Source organism: Lacerta agilis, chromosome 18, assembly GCF_009819535.1.
Source record: "Lacerta agilis isolate rLacAgi1 chromosome 18, rLacAgi1.pri, whole genome shotgun sequence".
In the NCBI taxonomy this organism is placed as follows: Eukaryota; Metazoa; Chordata; class Lepidosauria; order Squamata; family Lacertidae; genus Lacerta; species Lacerta agilis.
Window position 1 is genome coordinate 11,118,494 of NC_046329.1, and position 21,394 is coordinate 11,139,887.

The following is a 21,394-nucleotide window of genomic DNA, read 5'->3' on the forward strand; positions in this document are numbered from 1 at the left end:
ACAAATTGTGTGTTTATTATTATTATTATTATTATTATTATTATCCATACTCAGCTGACTGGGTAGCCTTGGGGGCAAGTCACTGCCTTCTAGCCTACCACGGGGTAGTTGTGAGGATAAAATTGGGAGAATTGTTTTATCGGAAATGGACGCGGCTCATTTCATAACCCCCCTCAAACCTCCTTCCTGCTTGGAAATGTCCCTTGCTGGTTCCTACATTCATGCCTGCATTCCCAGTCCTGACCCTGCAACCTTCTGCCTGCAAAGCCCTTCCCCTAAGATTCTAGTCCTCATGCTTCTGAAATTATTTATTAAAAATATTGGGGTTTTGTGTGTGTGTGTTACAAAGCAAACAGGCGATGCTTCTGAATTTAATGGGGATATAAACGGAAGCAAGTCGGACCGAACGCCGGCCCATCTTGCTCGGTGCTGTCTGCACGGGCCGGCAGCAGTGGCTCACCAGGGATTCGGGCTGAACCCGCACCCAGAGCCTCTGAGCCACAGCGACCCACGGAATGGGGCTGCTTGCGAGCCCCTCGCCCCGGTTCCTTGCCACGGGTGGGGCTGGCTGTCAGTGGGGCAGCCTCCTCTGCCCTTCTGAGTCAGTGCCCCTCGTTGCCTTCCCCTAAAAAAATCTCCGCAGGTCGAAGACGCCCTCTCTACCTGGACCAGGTGAAGATCCGCTTTGGCAGCGACCCGGCCACCTACAACGGGTTCCTGGAGATCATGAAGGAGTTCAAGAGCCAGAGGTAACTTGTTGGGGGGGGGGGGTCCGGGCCCCTTCTCCCCATCTTTACGCAGCCCCCCAGCCCAGGAGGCGCCCTGGCCAGTGGCAGAATTGAAACTGGAGGGCGGAAATGAGGGGGACCCAGGCCTCTTCCTTGCCCATCGCCCACCCCCCAAAACCCCCCTGCCACCATTTGGGTCCTGCCTCGCTCCTAACCAGGGCGGATTGATTTAATCAAATCGATTCAAATCGTTAGTCATTAAGGCTCGATTTAAATCATCGTTATTATTATTTTTACAGAAAGGCTCATTTTTGCTGGTATCGTCTTAATATTTGCATATGAAGGTTTCGTTTTTGGAACCATCAATTTTCAGAGTCATTTTTACAGCTCTTATCAAAAATTACCGATTTGGTTCTACTATTAGAAATACAGATAGATAATTATGAAATCATGGCGAAGTTTAATAAGTTAACTCAGTGCTTTTAAAAAAAATGCTTAGGGGTACTCTCATTTTCCTACTCATATTGAAATACTGCTCCTCAGTGAGGCCAAACTTAGATTCACAAAATGTTTAGGGGTATGCGTACCCCTCTGTAACCCCCCAGGGAAAAACCCCACTGAGTTAACTGTGTACATTTGGACAACTTTTCTGGTGTACTTTATTGGAAGGAGAAAAACAATCATTTCCTTAATAGCAATTTAAACAATTTATTTAACTAAAACAATTATAGCATATGTGTCCGTGTTTGCTAACTGATGCAGTTAAACAATTTTTTTAAAAAAAACTTTGAGTTTTAGCGCACATGAAAAACCTAAAACAAATCCTTACAGTCATATCTCTGGTTGCGCTTGTTCAGGTTGTGTTCGTCACATGATACGAACCCGCCGAACCCGTAAGTACCGGAACAGGTTACTTCCGGGTTCTGCGCTTTGCACATGTGCAGAAGAGCCCAATTGTGCTTTGCAGATACGGCGCTTCATGTTGCGGACCTTTCAGGTTGTGAACGGATCCCGTTCGCAAAAGAGGTACCGCTGTATTTCCTGACGAATAGCCTTTGGACTATCATGTAACCTTTAGAAATGTTTTTCCTCCAAAAGCATTTTATTTTAAAAATCCAATTTAAATTTTTTAAAAATCTATTTTTTTTAATCATTGCTTTTTTTTTCAATGCACGCTGCTCCTACCCCACCCCTCGTCTTCAGCATCGACACCCCGGCGTCATCCGCCGCGTCTCGCAGCTGTTCCATGAGCACCCCGACCTCATCATCGGCTTCAACGCCTTCCTGCCTTTGGGCTACCGGATCGAGATACCCAAGAATGGGAAGCTGAGCATCCAGTCGCCTCTGGGGCCAGGTTGGACCAGGAAGGGGGCTTGGGGGTTTTATTTGATGGTTTCCACTCATTCCTACGGGGAGATTTATTCCCTCCCTTTTAAAAAAAACCTTTAAAATTCAGTTTTACACTACATTTAAAAATAATAATAATAATAATAATAATAATATAATAACAATAATTTATTATTTCTACCTCGCCCATCTGGCTGGGTTTCGCCAGCCACTCTGGGTGGCTTCCGACAGAATATTAAAATACAATAGTCTATTAAACATTAAAAGCTTCCCTAAACAGGGCTGCCTTCAGATGTCTTTTAAAAGTGCAGTAGCTGTTTTTCTCTTTGACATCTGGTGGCAGGGAGTTCCACAGGGCAGGCACCACCACCGAGAAGGCCCTCTGCCTGGTTCCCTATAACTAGGCTTCTCGCAGCGAGGCAACCACCAGAAGGCCCTCGGAGCTGGATGTCAGTGTCCGGGCAGAACGATGGGGGTGGAGACGCTCCTTCAGGTATACAAGCAGTAAACATAACCATCAGCATTTTGGATTCTCTAGACTCCCCTCTGCCCTTCCATTTTCAGTCTCTTTCACTTTCCCCCCATTTTTCTTTAGTCCAAATTTTACCTAAATCTGGCCCCTAAAAAAAGCTCAACAATTTTGACCTAAACCCCTAAAAAAGGGGTTTCCCATAGAAAAAGGGATGAAAGGTCAGGCTAAATTGAAGGCCAGGCGGAATAGCTCCCTATGGAAGGAGATCGAGTCCTGCAGGGCCTTAGTCTCGTGGGACAGAGCATTCCACCAGGTCGGAGCCATCACTGAAAAGGCCCTGGCCCTGGGGGAGGATAATCTGGGACCCTTAAGCTATTGTTATTCATGGACCATAGGGTCCTCTGCGGACATACCAGGAGAGGCGGTCAGCCCCCCCCCACAACACGGGAGCAAGGCAACGAGGACCACCCAGGCAGAAGGGCGTTCACCCGGCTCCTGCTCTCCCTCTCTCCGCCCAGGTGTCCCTGGACCCCGTCCAAAGCCCCCTCTCCGGCTCCGGCCTCATCCTGCACTACTGCCAGGAGAACGCCCACAACCACGGCGACTGCGCGGAGGACTTCTGCCACCAGCAGCCCCAGCAGCAGCAGCAACAACAACAGCCCTGCAAGGACGACTGCCGGCTGCAGGTGCCTCTGGAGTCGGACTCGGTGGAGTTCAACAACGCCATCAGCTACGTCAACAAGATCAAGACCCGCTTCCTGGACCACCCCGAGATCTACCGGTCTTTCTTGGAGATCCTTCACATACCAGGTGAGAGGTCTCCTCTCTCCCCACGGCGTTCCGGGGTCAGGAAACAAAAAACCCAAAACACAACCCTGGTTGGTGTGCGTGGTGTGGCTGTGGGTTGCCGCCCTACCTGGAAATAAGCTGCCACCATTTAATTTAATTTAATTTAATTTAATTTAATTTAATTTAATTTAATTTAATTTAATTTAATTTAACTTAACTTAATTTAACTTTACTTATTTAACTTTACTTTACTTTACTTTACTTTACTTTTTACTTCACTTCACTTCACATCACTTTTATTATTATTATTATTTCATTTCCACAGCAAACATTACGTACCAAAAGCGAAACGAAATATAAACTAATCTTACATTATATATTCTTAGACCTAAGATAGTTATTGCAATATACATAATTGTCAAGAAATCTAGGATAAATGCGTGTTATATAAAAGGAATAAAAGGAGAGAGAGAAAGAAAGAAGGGGGGGGGAGGAGAGGAATAAAGAAAAATGCACAGCGACAAAACTGAAAAATTAATAAAACTAAAACTGCCTGTCGAACAAAAAGCAATATTTAGTTAATTCAAACCAGCACCAGGGTATTCTGTTCATGAAGTCCCTCGTAGGAAGAGAGCAGAGGGAATTGTAGCAGATCCTTTACATCCCGGTCATCATCTGCTCGATTTACTTCCATCCGGACGTCGCTACAGGACTTCATATACAAAATCGGCCAGGCACAAGAATAGTTTTCTCCCTTGTGCCATTAAATTGTTAAATTCGTAGTTGTATAGCTGAAGGGGAGGTAAAATATGGGTGGGGTTTCTTTGCTTCTTTGTATTGTGAGAGGAACAGTGTTTGTACGTTTACATTGCAATGTAGACGAAACAAATTCCAAGTATGTTGGAAAATGTACTTGGCCAATAATAAATTATTCCTGTTCCTACTGGACTGAATCCCTTTCTAATTTGTTGGTTTGTTGACTTCCGCCTACTCTTTGCGGTTTCAGTTCAATCATTTCCGTTTCTGGTCTGTATTTAATTATTTGTCTCCGTTTGGGACTCCTCTGCCTGCGAAATTAACCTCAGCGCAACCAAGTTTTTACTGTTGGAACCGTATTTATCCGAGCATTTTTTGAAAAACATTCCCATTCCTTCTTAACCTTATCCGTTGATGGATTTCTTGTTAACTCTGTCATTTTAGCGAGTTCTAAATGTTGTTGTTGTTGAGTCGTTTAGTCGTGTCCGACTCCTTGTGACCCCATGGACCAGAGACGCCATTTCTAAATACTGCCCCCTTTTTCGTGTGCCCGCCTTTTTTGGGGGGGGGGAGGGAGGGCTTCCCACCTCGCCTCGCCCGCTCTGCCCACCTTCTCTCGCTTCTCAGAAAGAACAGTTGAGCACCAAAGGTCGCCCCTTTTCCGGGGACTGTCGGAGGAGGAGGTCTTCACCGAGGTGGCCAACCTCTTCCGGGGCAAGGGACCTGCTCTCCGAGTTGGGCCGTTCCTCCCCGAAGCAAAGAGGTCTCTGGTACGTGGCAGGAGGGGGGCATGGCGGACGGGAAACCCCTCTGAGAACACGGGGTGTTCCCTTGGAGACGCTGTCGGGGACAGACCTCCTCCATGCAAAGGAGGTGGGGGTCCCCCTACTGCCGCCCCCCCCACCCCCTCTCCTCCTTCCCACCCCCATCACCTGCTTGCTGAGGCTCTTCCACCTTTCTCCGCAGTTCACGGGCAACGGGCCCTGCGACCGGCAACAACATCTCCAAACTCGAGCACGAGAAGGCACATGGAGCACAGTAAGAAACGTTCCAGGCCCTGTTGCTTCGACCCGTGCCCGGCCCGGCCAAGGTATCCGAACCCGGACGCGGAGGCGGTGGGCTGGAGGGGTGGGGGAAGAGAGGGGAGCCTGCCGGGGGCTCAGGTCGGCCGTGGGGGGTTCGGTGCGTTAGTTCCAGGAGGCAGGGGAGCCCGGCGGATTTCGGCAAGGTTCGCTCAGGGTGGGCCCGTTGGCGAAACGCGGAAGCGTGCGTGCATGAGCCCACACATCTGTGTGTGTCATTCCCCCCCCCCCCCGCAGAAGAAGAGAGCTCGGGGGACGAAGGACCTCTCCGTGGCCGCGGTGGGGAAGTACGGCAGCTTGCAGGAGTTCTCCTTCTTTGACAAGGTTGGTCCGTCCGGCACGGAGGCCGGGGGTGTGTGAAAAGATGTGGGGGGGCTTAGCGGAGGGCCCCTGAACCTCCAACCTGCGGGGACCCTGCCGAAGGAGGGGGGAACAGACAGGCCGTTCCCTCCCTGAGACCCCAGAACTGTCAGCCAGGGCTTTCCAGACTGGGGGGAGCCTTTCGCAGCCCTGCCCTGGAGCAAAGCAGAACAGCCGTTTGACAGGGGTGGTCTAGCTGCAGGGGCAGGCCTAGGGCTCCCTCCCGGTCTCTGCAATACTAAGCTTCCAAACGGGTGCTCTAACCACTGGGCTTGCCCAGCCTGAGGTTGCCCCCCTCCCATCCCCGGCTGGTTCTTCTGCTCAGGTTGCGGCGAGTCCATGAAGAGCAGGAGGTGTACGAGAACTTCCTCCGATGCATCGCCCTCTTCAACCAGGAGCTGGTCTCGGGCTCCGAGCTTCTCCAGCTGGTCACCCCTTTCTGGGGTAAGCGGGGGCTGCCTTGAGTTGTGGGGCTGTGGGAGGGTCCTCCATCTCCCATGGGGGAACGGCAGGCAGGGGCTGATCCCGGCAGCTAGCAGAAGCAGATAGCTTCCTCTTGGTTGGCTTGGCGAGGAGGGAGGGAGGAAGGGAGAACGCTGTCCCCTCCCAAATTTTCCAGTTTCCTTGTCGTTTGTGTTTACACATTGCTTTCCACGTGGGGAAAGCGACGTCTCAAAGCAAATTCACTCACCTACCCCAATATATTTGGGACACGGATGGCGCTGTGGGTTAAACCACAGAGACTAGGGCTTGCCGATAAGAAGGTCGGCGGTTCGAATCCCCGCAATGACGGGGTGAGCTCCCGTTGCTCAGTCCCTGCTCCTGCCCACCTAGCAGTCCGAAAGCACGTCATAGTGCAAGTAGATAAATAGGTACCGCTCCGGCGTTTCCGTGCGCTGCTCTGGTTCGCCAGAAGCGGCTTAGTCACGCCGGCCACATGACCCGGAAGCTGGACGCCGGATCCCTCGGCCAGTAAAGCGAGATGAGCGCCACAACCCCAGAGTTGTCAGCGACTGGACCTAACGGTCAGGGGTCCCTTTACCTTTACCCAAATATATTTGCCATCCAATGTTAAGAGAGCGTAAAACCCCCAGCACGTGAAAGAAGGCAAAAATCGGTGGGAATAGCCAGAACCGAACCTTCCGGGGCAAATTTCCAAGTTGGGCGCCTTATAAAAGGGCTCCATTTCTCGATAAAGTCAGTGCCTGCCCTCTCTGGTTTCTCGCCAAAAACGTCAGCTCAGCTATACGTAAAACATCCCAGATTTTTGTTCTTTCTTCTCCCCCATGCACACTTTTGACAAACAACAATTCTGCCCCGCGGTCAAGAATTCCCGTCCCTCTGCTCGTGAGTTTCTTTAAGATATAGCAGAGTCCGCGGGCGAAACGTAGCCAGTTCTTTGCCTGCTGGCACAGGTTTCTGATCCCCGAGTTTCTGATTTGAATACCCGCCGCACCTCCTGGGGGTGCCGCCGCACTCAGCCCACCTCTCCCCTCCCCTCCCGCAGGAAATTCCCGGAGCTCTTTGCGCAGTTCAAGTCCTTCCTGGGGGTGAAGGAGCTCTCCTTTGCCTCCCCGATGGCGGACCGCTCTGGGGATGGCGTCTGCCGCGAGATCGACTACGCCTCCTGCAAGCGCATTGGCTCCAGCTACCGGGCGCTGCCCAAGACCTACCAGCAGCCCAAGTGCAGCGGGAGGACGGCCATCTGCAAAGAGGTAGGCCGGGGGGGCGATCGGCGGAAGGAAGGCGGCGGCGGGGTGTCCCGGCGACTCCCCCCGGACTGACGGCGCCCGCTCTCGCCCCCGCAGGTCCTGAACGACACCTGGGTCTCCTTCCCCTCCTGGTCCGAGGACTCCACCTTTGTCAGCTCCAAGAAGACCCCCTACGAGGAGCAGCTGCACCGGTGCGAGGACGAACGCTTTGAGGTGGGTGACGACGTGGGCAGGCTTGGGGAAGGACCCCCTGGCTCAATCCCTGGGGGGGTGTCAGGCTTCAGGGACACTGCTTCCTCCCCGCCCTTTGGCCGTGCTTAACCCTTCAAAGCCCTAAACAGCCTCGGCCCTGTATCCCTGAAGGAGCGTCTCCACCCCCATTGTTCAGCCCGGACACCTGGGGGTTCCCTCCCTGCGAGATGTGAAGTTACAGGGAACCAGGCAGAGGGCCTTCTCGGTGGTGGCGCCCTCCCATCAGATGTCAAGGAAATAAACAACTACCTGACTTTTAGAAGACACCTGAAGGCTTGGGGAAATTTTAAAGTTTGAAATTTTATTCTGTTTTTAGTGTTTTGTTCGGAGCCACCCAGAGTGGCTGGGGAAACCCAGGCAGATGAGCAGGGTATAATAATAATAATAATAATAATAACTACAGTGGTCCCTCGACTTACGAATTTAATCCTTTCCGAAACACATTGTAGGTCGAAAAGTTCGTAAGTCGAAAAAGCAAATTTTCCTATTGGAATGCATTGAAGCAGTTTTAAAAAGGGAAAAGGAAACAGCATCTAAAATTCGTAAGTCGAATAACCACATCTAAAATGCCTACGGATTTCCATTCGGATGTCAAAACATTGTTGGCATGTGGCCACTTTGTTTGTTCGTAAGTCGAAAAATTGGGTGTCGAGGTATTTCGTAAGTCGAGGGACCCACTGTATTATTACCAAAGCAATTATTGTCTCTACCAGTTTAAGAGTGTTTAATGATCACAGCAAAAGAACAACGCAGCCATTCTCGGAGTGAAATGCTCCCAATTAAGCTTCTCTCCTACTTCCTCCTGAGTCATGCAATATTCTTTCCCTCTGTGAACATATTTTTCACAGAGGGAAAGAATATTGCATGACTCAGGATATTTTTTATATTTTTGAGCATGCAATATTCTTGCTGCTGCCACCAAATACGTAAACGAACCAGCTCTTATTGTATATCCATTCCATTATCCCTAAAAAGAAGAAATCCTGGTCACTGGGGGGGGGACCGCCATCTTTAAACTCTTTTTAAAATCTCATTATCTTGGGGCGTCCGGGCCACCACAAGGACAGGAAGCCGCCAAGTTTGTGTTCCTCCCGGGCACTCCTGACGGGGGGGGGAGCCGGGTCGTGGGGCGCCCCCCCCCCCCAGTGTCTCACGTTGCTCGCTCTTCCCCCGCTCAGCTGGACGTGGTCCTGGAGACGAACCTGGCCACGATCCGGGTGCTGGAGAGCGTGCAGAAGAAGCTGAGCCGCATGTCCCTGGAGGACCAGGAGAAGTTCCGCCTGGACGACTGCCTGGGGGGCACCTCCGAGGTCATCCAGAGGCGGGCCATCTACCGCATCTACGGCGACAAGGCGCCAGAGATCATCGAGAGCCTCAAGAAGAATCCGCTCTCGGCCGTCCCCATCGTCCTCAAGAGGTGAGCCTTCCCTCCTCCTCCCCGGGGCTCCCATTCCGAAAACGACAGGAGCAATAAGAAATAAGTCAATCGATAATAGTTACAGGTGGGTAGCCGTGTTGGTCTGCCATAGTCAAAACAAAATAAAAAATTCTTTCCAGTAGCACCTTAGAGACCAACTGAGTTTGTTCTTGGTATGAGCTTTCGTGTGCAGGCACACTTCTGTTTCAGTGTATCTGAAGAAGTGTGCATGCACACGAAAGCTCATACCAAGAAGAAACTTAGTTGGTCTCTAAGGTGCTACTGGAAAGAATTTTTTATTTCAATAGATAATATTTAAGATTTGGTTGTGTTTGGAACAACTACGTAAATAGGGATACATCGTCTCCTCTTACCAAGATGAGGAGAAAATGTTAAATGCAGGGGAATTTTTTTAGTAAGATGAAATGGACCGTTGCAAGGTAGATGGAAGTCCACCACATCACAGGAAATAAAGTAAGGATGGAGATTCAATCCATAAAAGGTAAAGGGACCCCTGACCGTTAGGTCCAGTTCGCGGACAACTGGGGTTGCGGCGCTCATCTCGCTTTACTGGCCGAGGGAGCCGGCGTACAGCTTCCAGGTCATGTGGCCAGCAGGACTAAGCCGCTTCTGGCGAACCAGAGCAGCGCACGGAAACGCCGTTTACCTTCCCGCCGGAGCAGTACCTATTTATCTACTTGCACTTTTGACGTGCTTTTGAACTGCTAAGTGGGCAGGAGCAGGGACCGAGCAGCAGGAGCTCACCCCGTCATTGCGGGGATTCGAACTGCCGACCTTCCGATCGGCAAACCCTAGGCTCTGTGGTTTAGACCACACAGCGCCACCCGCGTCCCATTCAATCCATATGTAAAGGTATATATGAGAAAGGCCATGACAGGACTGAATTGTATCTAGCAGATGATGCACATTGAATCTTTCTGATTTGTTTTTCTTACTGTCTTCTGTTTTTTCTTTCTTTCTCTTTTTCTGTTCCCTTTTTCTTTTTGCATATGTCAAGATGAAAGGTTTTTCTGGTCTGATATTATTTGATCTATATAGAAGTTATTGATGTATGTAGTTGCTATTTATGGATTTATTTGTATATTTTAAAAACTGGGCGGAGGGAAAGGTGGGTGGTGCCCAGGTTGTGCTTGGCGCCCGCGTCTTCCCGCAGTCTCACCTTCGCCTCCTCTCCCCCCTCTGCTCCCCCCCCCCCGCAGGCTGAAGGCGAAGGAGGAGGAGTGGCGGGAGGCCCAGCAAGGCTTCAACAAGATCTGGCGGGAGCAGTACGAGAAGGCCTACCTCAAGTCCCTCGACCACCAGGCCGTCAACTTCAAGCAGAATGACACCAAGGCCCTGCGCTCCAAGAGCCTCCTCAACGAGATCGAGAGCGTCTACGACGAGGTGGGTGCGCGGGGGACTCTCGGGGCCTCATTCCCTTCTGGCATGCGAAGCTCCAAGAGTCAGCAACGGAGGCGCCTGCTAGAATCTCCAGTGGCAGGGAGTTCCACAGGACAGGACGGATGAAACTAGAGGCTCCGTTTCCTGGCTGGGAGAGCTCAGGTGCCCCTGAGTCGCTCAGGGCTTTGCAAACTGATGGAGAGGAGCTTGGCCAGGCCTTGGTCGTAGGTGGCAGCTAGATTGGTGTCTGGGAGACCGTATAACACCGGTCCTGAAAGAGCTACACTGGCTCCCAGGACGTTTCCGAGCACAATTCAAAGTGTTGGTGCTGACCTTGAAAGCCCTAAACGGCCCTATATACCTGAAGGAGCATCTCTACCCCGGATGCCGGGGTCCATCTCCCGAGGGCCTTCTGGCGGTTCCCTCCCTGCGAGAAGCGAGGTTACAGGGAACCAGGCAGAGGGCCTTCTCAGTGGTGGCGCCCTCCCATCAGATGTCAAGGAAAGAAACAACTATCTGACTTTTAGAAGACATCTGAAGGCAGCCCTGTTTAGGGAAGTTTTTAATGTTTGATGTTTTACCATATTTTTAATATTCTGTTGGGAGCCGCCCAGAGTAGCTGGGGAGACCCAGCCAGATGGGCGGGGTATAAGTAATAAATGATTGTTGTAATCATTCCCTTAAATTGGTCCTTTCTTTGGTGTTTCTAAGCAAAGGTTCACCCATTTACGATAGAGGATATTGTGCTTTTCATTGTTGTCGTTATGTCAGAATGTTTTAACTTTAAAGGATAATCCCTGCCTTTGCTCCATCTCTCTCTCTCTCGAACCTCCAGCACCAGGAGCAGCACTCTGAGGGACGGGGCGCCCTGAACGAGCCGCACCTCATCTTCGTCTACGAGGACCAGCAGATCCTGGAGGACGCGGCCGCCCTGGTGGGCTACTATGTCAAGCGCCAGCCCACCATCCAAAAGGAGGACCAAGCCACCATCTGGCAGATCGTCCACCGCTTCGTCCCCGACCTCTTCTTCTCGCAGCCGCCCGGCCATGATCCCCCGCCCCCTGCCCCGGAGGAGGTGCCCGAGGGTGGCAAGGGCAGCCCCAAGCGGCCCCCCGCCCCTCCTCCCCCGCCGGACGCCCGTGACTTGCGCAAAAGGGCTCCCCCGGCCGAGGACAAGTCGCTGCCCCCCTCTGCTGCCCCAGAGGTGGGCCACGAGCTGCGGAAAAGGACGCCCCCCGCCGACGAGAAGCCCCCCGCCCCGGAGGGCCACGAGCTCCGCAAGAGGAATCCCCCTGCGCCCGCCAGGGAGAAGGGCGGCGGCGGCAGCTCGGAGGGCGCGGCGGCAGCAGCTGCGGCCTCTCCCCCCGCCCCGCCCGCCCCTTCCTCGGCCCGGCCGCGCCGCTCCCTGGACAACGTCTACGCGCTGTTTTTCGCCAACAACAACTGGTACTTCTTCCTGCGGCTGCACCAGACGCTGTGCTCCCGGCTGCTCAAGATCTACCGGCAGGCGCAGAAGCAGCTCCTGGAGTTCCGGGCGGAGAAAGAGAGGGAGAAGCTGCTCTGCGACGGCCGCAAGGAGAGGGCCAATGACCCGGCCATGGAGCTGCGCCTCAAGCAGCCCAGTAAGGAGGGCGGCGGGGAAGGACGTCCGCATCTGGCCGGGGAGGGTTGGGTCTCGGCTTCCGGCATCCAGGGAGGCCAGGGAGGGGAAAAGGGGGGTCACAGAGGGTATGGGAAGTGGCCTCGCCGCTTGGCCCTCCTACCTAGAGGCGGGCGGTAATGGCGATTTCCCGAAACCGGTATGGCGCTCGCTCCCGTTGCGCCGGCGGCAGCCGGAGAGCTGCGACGTGTCGCCAGCTAGGATAATAAATGATAAGAGAGGGTTTGCCATATGTCAGGGGTGACCAAGCCTTTTTCAAAGAGGGCCAGATTTGATGAAGTGAGGGCCGGCCAAAGTTCTTGAGCTTTCTTTAGGATTGAAGTTGTTGACCTTTCTCTACAGTTTTAACCCAGAGTTGTTGAGCTTTTTGGGAGGATTTTACCCCAGGATATATACTACCATGCGGGCCCCTGGAACAGACTTTGGACACGCCTGCCATATTTTAGAAAGTCTACTTTTGGGGGGGGCAAAATCCCCCCAAAAGGGAAGCTTTTGATCTATTTTGAAGGAAATTTGCCAAAACTTCCAACATTTCTTTCACGGGCTCCCATATGCCCCGGGTTTCCCCGGACGTTTTAACCGATTTTCAGGAAATCCTCAAGGATGCTATTCCCAGAGGACGAATCCCAGACACATCTGGGAAATCCCAGATGTGCTGCAGCCCTTAACGATGACAATAACGATAAGGAATTTCTGTAATTTCTACCCCCACCCATCTGATTGGGTTGCCCCAGCCACTCTGGTCAGCTTCCGACAAGTAGAAAGAACAGGATAAAACTTCAAACTTGAATAAAAGCAATCTGGCTCAACGGGGAAAAAAGTCACAATAGCTATAAAACAGCTTATATCAAATAAAGCGATGTTCAGCAGTCCGTCGGACGCTTCTTGGCACTTAGTTAAACCTTCCCCAAAACATCGAGCAAAGGTACCAGTCCTTCTGGGTTTCGGGGTGAGGATCAGGAGGGGCTGGTCAGCCTCGGTCTCGCAGCCTCCGGCGCAGTCTCTCCTCCTGGCCATAGGAGGCCGCCGTGCCCTCAGGCTTTCCTTAAAATCACAGAATTGTCAGGCTGGAGGGGACCCTAAGGATCATCTAGCCCAACCCCCTGTTACGCAGGCATATGCAGGCTGTTTAACCCGCGACCTTGGCATCGTCCGCACCTCTCACCCACTGAGCTAAGCAGGCATGGGCAGCGAGTGGCGGCCCCCGGGTGGATTTCACGCGGCCCTTGGGAGCTTTTGTAGAAACGGTTTTTTGCAAGATGTAGGCTTCCTGGGAAGCTGTTCGTCAGCAGAAGCGAGGAGGAGGAGGAGGAGGGAAGAGGAGAAGCGGCTGCTCTGCCTACCACCAGATTTGGGACCTGTTCACGGCCCCGTGGCAGCCTCTGGTTCAACCCCCAATTTGGCATTTCCTGGGAAGGCTGGGGAGAAGGACCCCTGAACCTAAGACCCTCCTGCTGCCGGTTAGTGTAGAGCAGGCATAGGCAAATCCCAGCCCTCCAGATATTTGGGACTACAATTCCCATCATCCCTAGCTAACAGGACCAGTGGTCAGGGATGATGGGAATTGTAGTCTCAAACGTCTGGAGGGCTGGGATTTGCCTATGCCTGGTATAGACAGCATGGAGTTGGGGGGCAAACTGCCTGACTCTGCAGAAGGCAGCTCCTTCTGTTCCTATTTATTCATGAGGACCAGAACCTTAGCTTGCCTTTAAGGGAAGAGCCATACCCAAGTAGTTGCGTGTCCTCTGCATGCAGAAGGTGCCCGTTTCGATCTCCAGACACGGCTGCAGTACACCCCTAAGTCTGAGACCCCAGAGAGCTGCTGCCAGCCAGCGCGGGCGACACTGGGCTCGACGGACCTCCGATCCGATCCGAAGCAGCTTCTCCTGCTGCTCGATGGCCACACTGCCTCCCCCACCCTCCGGTCTTGAGCGATCGCAGAATCCTAGAATTGTAGATTCAGAAGGGACCCCCAGCGATCATCCATCTCAATCCCCCGCAAGAGCAGAATTCCTGACGGGTGGCTGGGGAATAGGAGCCTAGGCGTGTCGAGATGCCGGGTGTCCCATCTTCTCGGCACCCCACAGAGGGGTTTTGTGTCCTGTGCGTGTGCTCTTCGTTCTTGCCAGGCGAAGTGGAGCTAGAGGAGTACTACCCGGCCTTCCTGGACCTGGTGCGAAACCTGCTGGATGGCAACATCGACCCCACCCAGTACGAGGACACCCTGCGGGAGATGTTCACCATCCACGCCTACGTCGGCTTCACCATGGACAAGCTGGTGCAGAACATCGTCCGGCAGGTACCAGCCACCTCCTGGGGGGCCATAGGGGGTGCTTGCGTGCAGGGGAAGGCCCTGCCCCAAAGGGGGTGCTGGGCGGGAGTTGTGAGGGGCCGAGGCCGTCCGCAGCTGGGCCCCCTGCCCTGCTCCACACGGAGGAAGACCCGAGTACTTAGGGGGGTCCTCTGCCACTCTGCCTAGGACTTCCGAATCGCAGAATTGCAGAGTACAAATTTTCCGACAAAGGGGTGTTCAAGGAGAGGACAGAAACCTCTGGGTTAAATTAGGGCGGCTCCCAACAGAATATGCGTGCTTTTTAAGATTATTTATTCTGTATTTGGGACCTTAAAAATTCTTACAACGTTCCCCTGGCGCCGCCAGCTGCATCACCTGGTGAGCGACGACGTCTGCCTGAAGGTGGTGGAGCTGTACCTGGGCGAGCGGAAACGAGGGGCGGCCGGCGGCAACCTGTCGTCGCAGTGCGTCCGGGCGGCCAAGGAGACCAGCTACCAGTGGAAGGCGGAGCGGTGCATGGCGGACGAGAATTGCTTCAAGGTGCGGAAGCCTCGCCCTCGACCCTCTGCGGCTCGACTTGGCCGGACGTTGGGGGGGGGGTCGGCCACGCTGGTGGGGCAGGGAGAGACCCCTTGAAACGTTGGAGGGGGCGCCTCTTGCGGCCGGAGCGCAGGTGTGTGAACGCCTGCCCTCGCCTCCCCGCAGGTGATGTTCCTTCAGAGGAAGGACCAGGTGATCATGACCATCGAGCTGCTGGATACGGAGGAGACCCAGACAGAAGACCCCCTGGAAGTCCAGGTGATTCCCGGCCTCCCTATCACGTGTGCCGTGAGATCCCTCCCTGATTGGGGGACGGGACCGTGGCCGGTTGCGTCTGCCTTTGGGAGCCACGTCCCAATGGGTGGGCCGCAAACCACAGCCAGCCTCCCTTGTGTTTCTAGCAGCTGCTGCTGCTGCTGCTGGGAAGACCGAAAACTACAACAATTTTATCATGTATCCCCCACCCATCTGGCTGGGTTGGCCCCGGTTTAGCTTGGCACCTGCAATCTCTGGTTTTGCATTACAGCCGCAAGCCCCGGTTCAGCATGGCAGCTGCAATCCCCGGTTTAGCATTTCAGACTCGGTCCTTGGTTTAGCGTTGCAATCTCCACCCCAGGTTTAGCATTGCGGACTCAACCCCCGGTTTAGCACTGCATCTGCCACCCCCGGTTTAGCGATCTAGCCCCAAACCTTGGTGTAGTGTTGCAGTTTCAACCCCCGGTTTAACACCGCAGCTTCGGTCTCTTGCTTAGCATACTCGGTCCCCGGTTTAGCACTGCGTCTGCAACCCCCGCTTTAGCCCTGCAGCCTCGATCCTTGGTTTAGTGTTGCAATTTCAAACCCCGGTTTAACCCCGCAGCCGCAAACCCCGGTTTAGCTTGGTGGCTGCTGTGCCCGAGCAAACCTGCATTTTGTCCGTGTCTTCCTGCTCCCGGTTCACGCGGGGCGGGTTAGCGCGGACCAAACCACGGACCCAGCTTGACCCAAGGGGTGGCAGCTTGTGCCCCCAAACACAACCCCAACCCTCCCCTTTGCTTCCTGCCTTTTTCTCTCCCCTCCAGCACTTGGCCAACTACGTCGAGCAGTATGTGGGGGTGGAGGGGACCCCCAGCAGCCATGACGAGGGCTTCCTCCTGAAACCCGTCTTCCTGCAGAGGTGAGGGACCCTCCGGCGCTCGAGGGGGGCGGGTCAGGGACCCAGGGGGGGGTGGACGGACGGGACTCCGGGGTAGGGCAAAAGTGGCAGCCCTCCCTCCCTCCTGCCTCTCTTCTGCCCCCCAGGAACCTGAAGCAGTTCCGGCGCTGGCAGTGCGCCCAGGTCCAGGCCGCCCGAGACAAGGCCCGGGGGTCCTGGAAGCAGCTGGTCGGGGTGGAGAGCGGTTGCAACGTGGACTGCAAATTCAAGCTCAACACGCACCGAATGCTCTTCGTCATGAATGCAGAGGATTACATGTACCGGAGGGGGGCCCTTGGCCGCGCCCGGAAGGTGGGTCTCGAGGGCTGCTAGTTCGTTTTCTTTTTTCTAGTTGCATATCCCGTTTTTAATAGTTACAGGTGGGTAGCCGTGTTGGTCTGCCATAGTCAAAACAAAATCGAAAATTCTTTCTAGTAGCACCTTAGAGACCAACTGAGTTTGTTCCTGGTATGAGCTTTCGTGTGCATGCACACTTCTTCAGATACACTGAAACAGAAGTCACCAGATCCTTAAATATAGTGGGGGAGTGGGGAGGGGTATTACTCAGAAGTTTGGTGGGAATGGGTGATAGGCTGATAAGTGTGGAAAACCTGTTGACGACTCTAAACGGCTGCAATTAGTCTTGCAGGGAAAGGCAAGGGGTGAGATGGCTAAAGATGGCTTTGTATGTATAATGAGATAAGAATCCAATGTCTTTGTTCAAACCAGGTTTCTCCATGGTTTTAAGTTTGGTGATTAGTTGCAATTCAGCCACTTCTCTTTCCAGTCTATTTCTGAAATTTCTTTGTATTAAGACAGCTACTTTGAGATCTTTTATAGAATGTCCTGGGAGATTGAAGTGTTCTCCTACTGGTTTCTCTGTCTTGTGATTCCTGATATCAGATTTATGTCCATTTATCCTTTGGCGTAGGGTTTGGCCTGTTTGTCCAATATAGAGAGCTGAAGGGCACTGTTGGCATTTGATTGCATACACAATGTTGGAAGATGAGCAATTAAATAGTCCTGAGATGGTGTGTTTGATGTTGTTGGGACCAGTAATGGTGTTATCCGGGTTTATGTGGCAGCAAAGTTGGCATCTGGGTTTATTGCAGGTTCTGGTACCAGTGTCCATGTTGAGTCCTGTTTTTGTATTATTGTGGGTGAGGAGCTGTTTGAGATTGGGTGGCTGTCTGTAGGCGATGTAGGGTCTTCCTCCCAGAGCCTGAGAAAGAGAACTGTCATTGTCTAGGAGAGGTTGTAGATCTCTGATGATGCGTTGTACTGTTTTAACTTGGGAGCTGTATGTGATGACTAGTGGTGTTCTGTTATTTTCTTTTTTGGGTCTGTCTTGCAGCAAGTTCTCTCTGGGTATCAGTCTGGCTCTGTCGATCTGTTGTTTAACTTCATCAGGTGGATATTTTAGTTCTAAAAAGGTTTGCTGTAGATCTCTTAGGTGAGAGTCTCTGTCTGTAGAGTTGGAACAGATGCGGCTGTAACGTAGGGCCTGGCTATATACAATGGATTGTTTGGTATGTTTGGGATGGTAGCTAGAAGCATGTAGATATGTTTGTCGGTCAGTTGGTTTACGGTATAAGGTGGTGTCTATGTGTCCATCCTGTATTTTTATAGTAGTGTCCAAAAAGTGTATTTCTTGCATAGATTGGTTCGTTTTTAATAAATATTTTTTTTTATTAAATTTTGCATAGATTTCCCATACATCGTATAACATTTCTTCAAATCTTACACAGCCTTTTTTGGACTTCCCTCTACCACGTCTAGGGATTTCCGTTTTCCTTTATTATATAATATTTTTTCTTATTTTATGCTATACTACAACAAAACAAATCCAACATACGTTCTCGTACATTTTCCAATTTTGGCTGACATAGCCGTGACTTCCCTCAGACCTTCCACATGGCTTTCAAAATTATATCTTAATGTTATACTTCTTTAATCAACCATTGCTTACATTATCATAAATCTCATGCATACTCTAACTACCATACTTACAATAATATTTCTACACATTAACTACAAAACGTCTTGAAGTCCTATTAGCGTATTCAATTGTAAATTGTCTTTTAAATAATTCGTAAATTTTAACCAGTCTTTGATGAATTTCTGGTCCCGCTGTTCCCGGATTCTTCCCGTCATTTTATCCAGTTCTGCAGGAGTTTCCATTTTCCAAATCTAACCATGTGTTTTCATAATTCCACTGTTACTTACACAATCAAAACTAATTATCGTCACCCGTAATTTTCTTCATAACATTTCATATCACCCGCCTTACAAAACATCCTGCAAACCTACTGGTGTAATTTGTTGTTTACAATTGCTTTTCAAATAATTTTTCCCCAGTCCTTTTAACAATCTTTAATCCCGTCGGTTTCGGATTCTGCATAGTCCACCACCTTCCTTTGCCATTTTTCTATTGTCGGTCGTTCTTCTCTCTTCCATTTCTGTGCCAGTAATTCTCATCGAGGGGTGCTATTTTCATTTACCTTGGTTCCCCGGACAGCTTGGCTCCCAAACAAATCGGCTCCCGAACGCCGAAAACCCAGAAGTAAGCGTTCCGGTTTGAGAACGCTTTTCGGAAGCCAATCGGAAGCCGCGCCTCGGTTGTCGAACCGTTTCGGAAGCCGAACGGACTCCCGGAACGGATTACGTTCGACAACCAAGGTACCAATGTATTAAATTTACACACAGCTCTTTAATTACCATCCATTAAGTTTATACACCGCCCTAGACCTGGAAGTCTCAGGGCGGTTCACGGAAAAGATCGCAACCTGGATAACGGGTCAGCAGAGGGCCGGTCCGCTGCCCCTCAGACCTTGTGGGGGGCCGGACTTCTGGAAAACGTTAAAAAACCAGAACACTCCCGGGTTTTCGGCGTTCGGGAACCAAGGCGTTCGAGAACCAAGGCCCCACTGTGAATTCGAGAGCATCCCTCCGGTGGGGAGCCACCACGGAATAGGCCCTGTTCTGAACCTCTTGCAGAATAATAATAATAATAATAATAATAATAATAAAATTTTATTTATACCCCGCCCTTCCCAGCCAAAAAAAACCGGGCTCAGGGCGGCTAACACCAATTAAAATCACAGCAGAAAACATAAACACAATCAATTTAAAATAACAGATTAAAATACAAATTTAAAAATTCAATATTAAAACTGCAGTCTCAATTTCAAAATAACCCACCAATAAAAAATGAAGCATAAATATCAAACAGAAACCAACCCAAAGTCCAGGTGGAACAGCTCCGTCTTGCAGGCCCTGCGGAAAGATGCCGAATCCCGCAGGGCCCTGGTCTCTTGTGATAGACCGTTCCACCAAGTCGGGGCCAATACTGAGAAGGCCCTGGCCCTAGTTGAGGCCAACCTGGCATCTTTGTTGCTCGGGACCTCCAAAAGATTATTATTTGAGGACCTTAAGGTCCTACACGGAACATACCAGGAGAGGCGGTCCCTTAGGGACGAGGGTCCTAAGCCGCATAGGGCTTTAAAGGTCAAAACCAGCACCTTAAAACCTGACCCTGTACTCCACACGCAGAAGGACGTCGGGTGGGTGAGCTCAGGTCCAGCTCCCCGGCTCGGGGGGGCCCCGATTTCTGCCAGTGACTCTCCCCTCTCCCTCTCTTTCTCTGGGCAGGTGCAGCCGTCGGTCTTGCTGCGCTACCACCGGCGATTCGAGGCCTGGCACCTGGGCTGGCTGAGCCGGCACGCCGGGCGCGAGGCGTCGGAGCTGGTCCAGGACTGGCTGATGGGCGACGAGGACGAGGACCTGCTCCCCTGCAAGACCACCTGCGAGACGGTCAGCATCCACGGCGTCCCCGTCAACCGCTACCGCGTCCAGTACAGCCGCCAGCCGGCCTCGCCCTGAACCCCCTCCCTCCGTCTGGCCGGGGGGGGCGGCGGGTGTCCCGCAGCCAGCCCACCCCTGGTATTTATCCGACCAGCAGATTTTTTACAGGGGGCAAGTGTCGTTTTCTCCGTTTGGTTTGTGACTTTGGGGACGGAGGGCGCGCCTCGTTTTGGGCATCCTCCCCGCACCGGACGGACGGACGGACGGGGGTTCTGCCCAGAGCTCTCCAGGTCTCAGACTGCTTTGTTTTGGCCGGGGATGGGGGGAGGCAAGGAGGGACCCAAGAAACAAAACTCTGGGCCCCCACCGCCAGGCCTTTCTCCCAAATCCCCCCACCCCACCCCATCAGTCACTCCCTAACACCAAAACACGAGGCCTTGTGAGAAGCAATGGGCCTTTCCTTTCTACGCCCCCCCCCCATGGACTGCGTGGCCTTTTTGGTGCGAAAAACAAAGCTGTACTCTTGTGTGCGTCTGGTCGGTTGGGGGGGAGGTGGCCGAGCCCACCTGGAAGGGGGGGGTCGTCTCCTGCCGTGGGCGACTGTGCTTTGTGGACCGTTCCGGCTGCGGATTTTGGGGAACAGGACGCTGGGGGGGGGGCCAAGATCGAGGGGCTCCTCCCCCCCCCGCCACCTCCAAGGCGCTCCAGGGGTTTATTTCTTAGGACTCGGGGTCCCAAAGTGGGGGGAGGCCGTTGCGCTGCGTGGTTTCTTTTTTTGGGGGGGCGGCTTGGTTTCTCTGTTTCCTTTGCGAGATAATCTTGGGGGGCGCTTCTGTCCTTTTATTTCTCTCTCTCTCTGTGCCCCCCCTCCAAATTTGGCCACGGAAGACACACTTGTGTGTGTGTGGTTTCTGAGGGTCTGCCCCTCCCTTCCTCTCTCTCCCTCCAATCACTGCCAAGGAATGGAAGGACCTCCCTCCCAGGATCTTGATTGGCTCAAACCTCCCCCCCCCCAAAAGAAATACCAGACCCCCCCTCCACCCTCCTTGGACTCCAGGAAGGTTCTCCCCCAATCCCCATATCTCTCCCCCCACACCTGCTGTTCTCCCAAGCGGAGGAGGGGGGGCCGACTGTGCCAAAATCTCTCTTAACGAAACGATGAATTAAATGGTAGCTTTGTGGCTTAACGTGTCGTTTTTATTTTAATTTTAATTGGGGGGGCCATTGTGAGGTTTGGAGGGGGGGAGAAACCCTCCTCTACCCAGCCCGCCTCCCCCCCCAATTCTTCCTACTGGCCATATTACTTCATCCCACTGTTTTTTAAAAAACAAATAAGCGAACCCAATTTAATTTATAATTTGGGCGGGCAAAGCGAGGTGCTAGCCACCCCTCCATCTTGCCAAGGGGGGTGTCAGCAAGGCAACGGCGGGGGGGGGCCTTCCGGAAGCCAGGGGAGACCTGTCTGCAGCGGAGAACGCGAGAGACAACACTTCCGTTTTCGTCCATAATTTCAATCCTTATTCCGTCTCCAAAGGACCTCTCTTCTTCCTCGCACCCGCACCCTGGCTCCCTCCCGCCTCTGCGTTTTTGCTTTTGCCAACTCTTTG

The 21,394-nt window shown here is 52.5% G+C and overlaps 1 protein-coding gene across 1 annotated transcript; it reads left to right on the forward strand.

The window, feature by feature from the left end:
• The first annotated feature begins 648 nt into the window (after positions 1 to 648).
• On the forward strand, positions 649 to 19,887 carry SIN3B (SIN3 transcription regulator family member B). The gene is given in 22 exon segments (XM_033136615.1): positions 649 to 749; positions 1,932 to 1,936; positions 1,939 to 2,076; positions 3,058 to 3,351; positions 4,712 to 4,749; positions 4,752 to 4,862; positions 5,059 to 5,082; positions 5,085 to 5,148; positions 5,151 to 5,182; positions 5,412 to 5,506; positions 5,860 to 5,982; positions 7,042 to 7,249; positions 7,343 to 7,459; positions 8,677 to 8,915; positions 10,136 to 10,319; positions 11,152 to 11,938; positions 14,106 to 14,275; positions 14,636 to 14,809; positions 14,975 to 15,067; positions 15,871 to 15,965; positions 16,091 to 16,295; positions 19,635 to 19,887. Coding segments are annotated over 22 exon segments (3,450 nt in total). The 5' UTR covers positions 649 to 726; the 3' UTR covers positions 19,866 to 19,887.
• Positions 19,888 to 21,394: the final 1,507 nt, after the last annotated feature.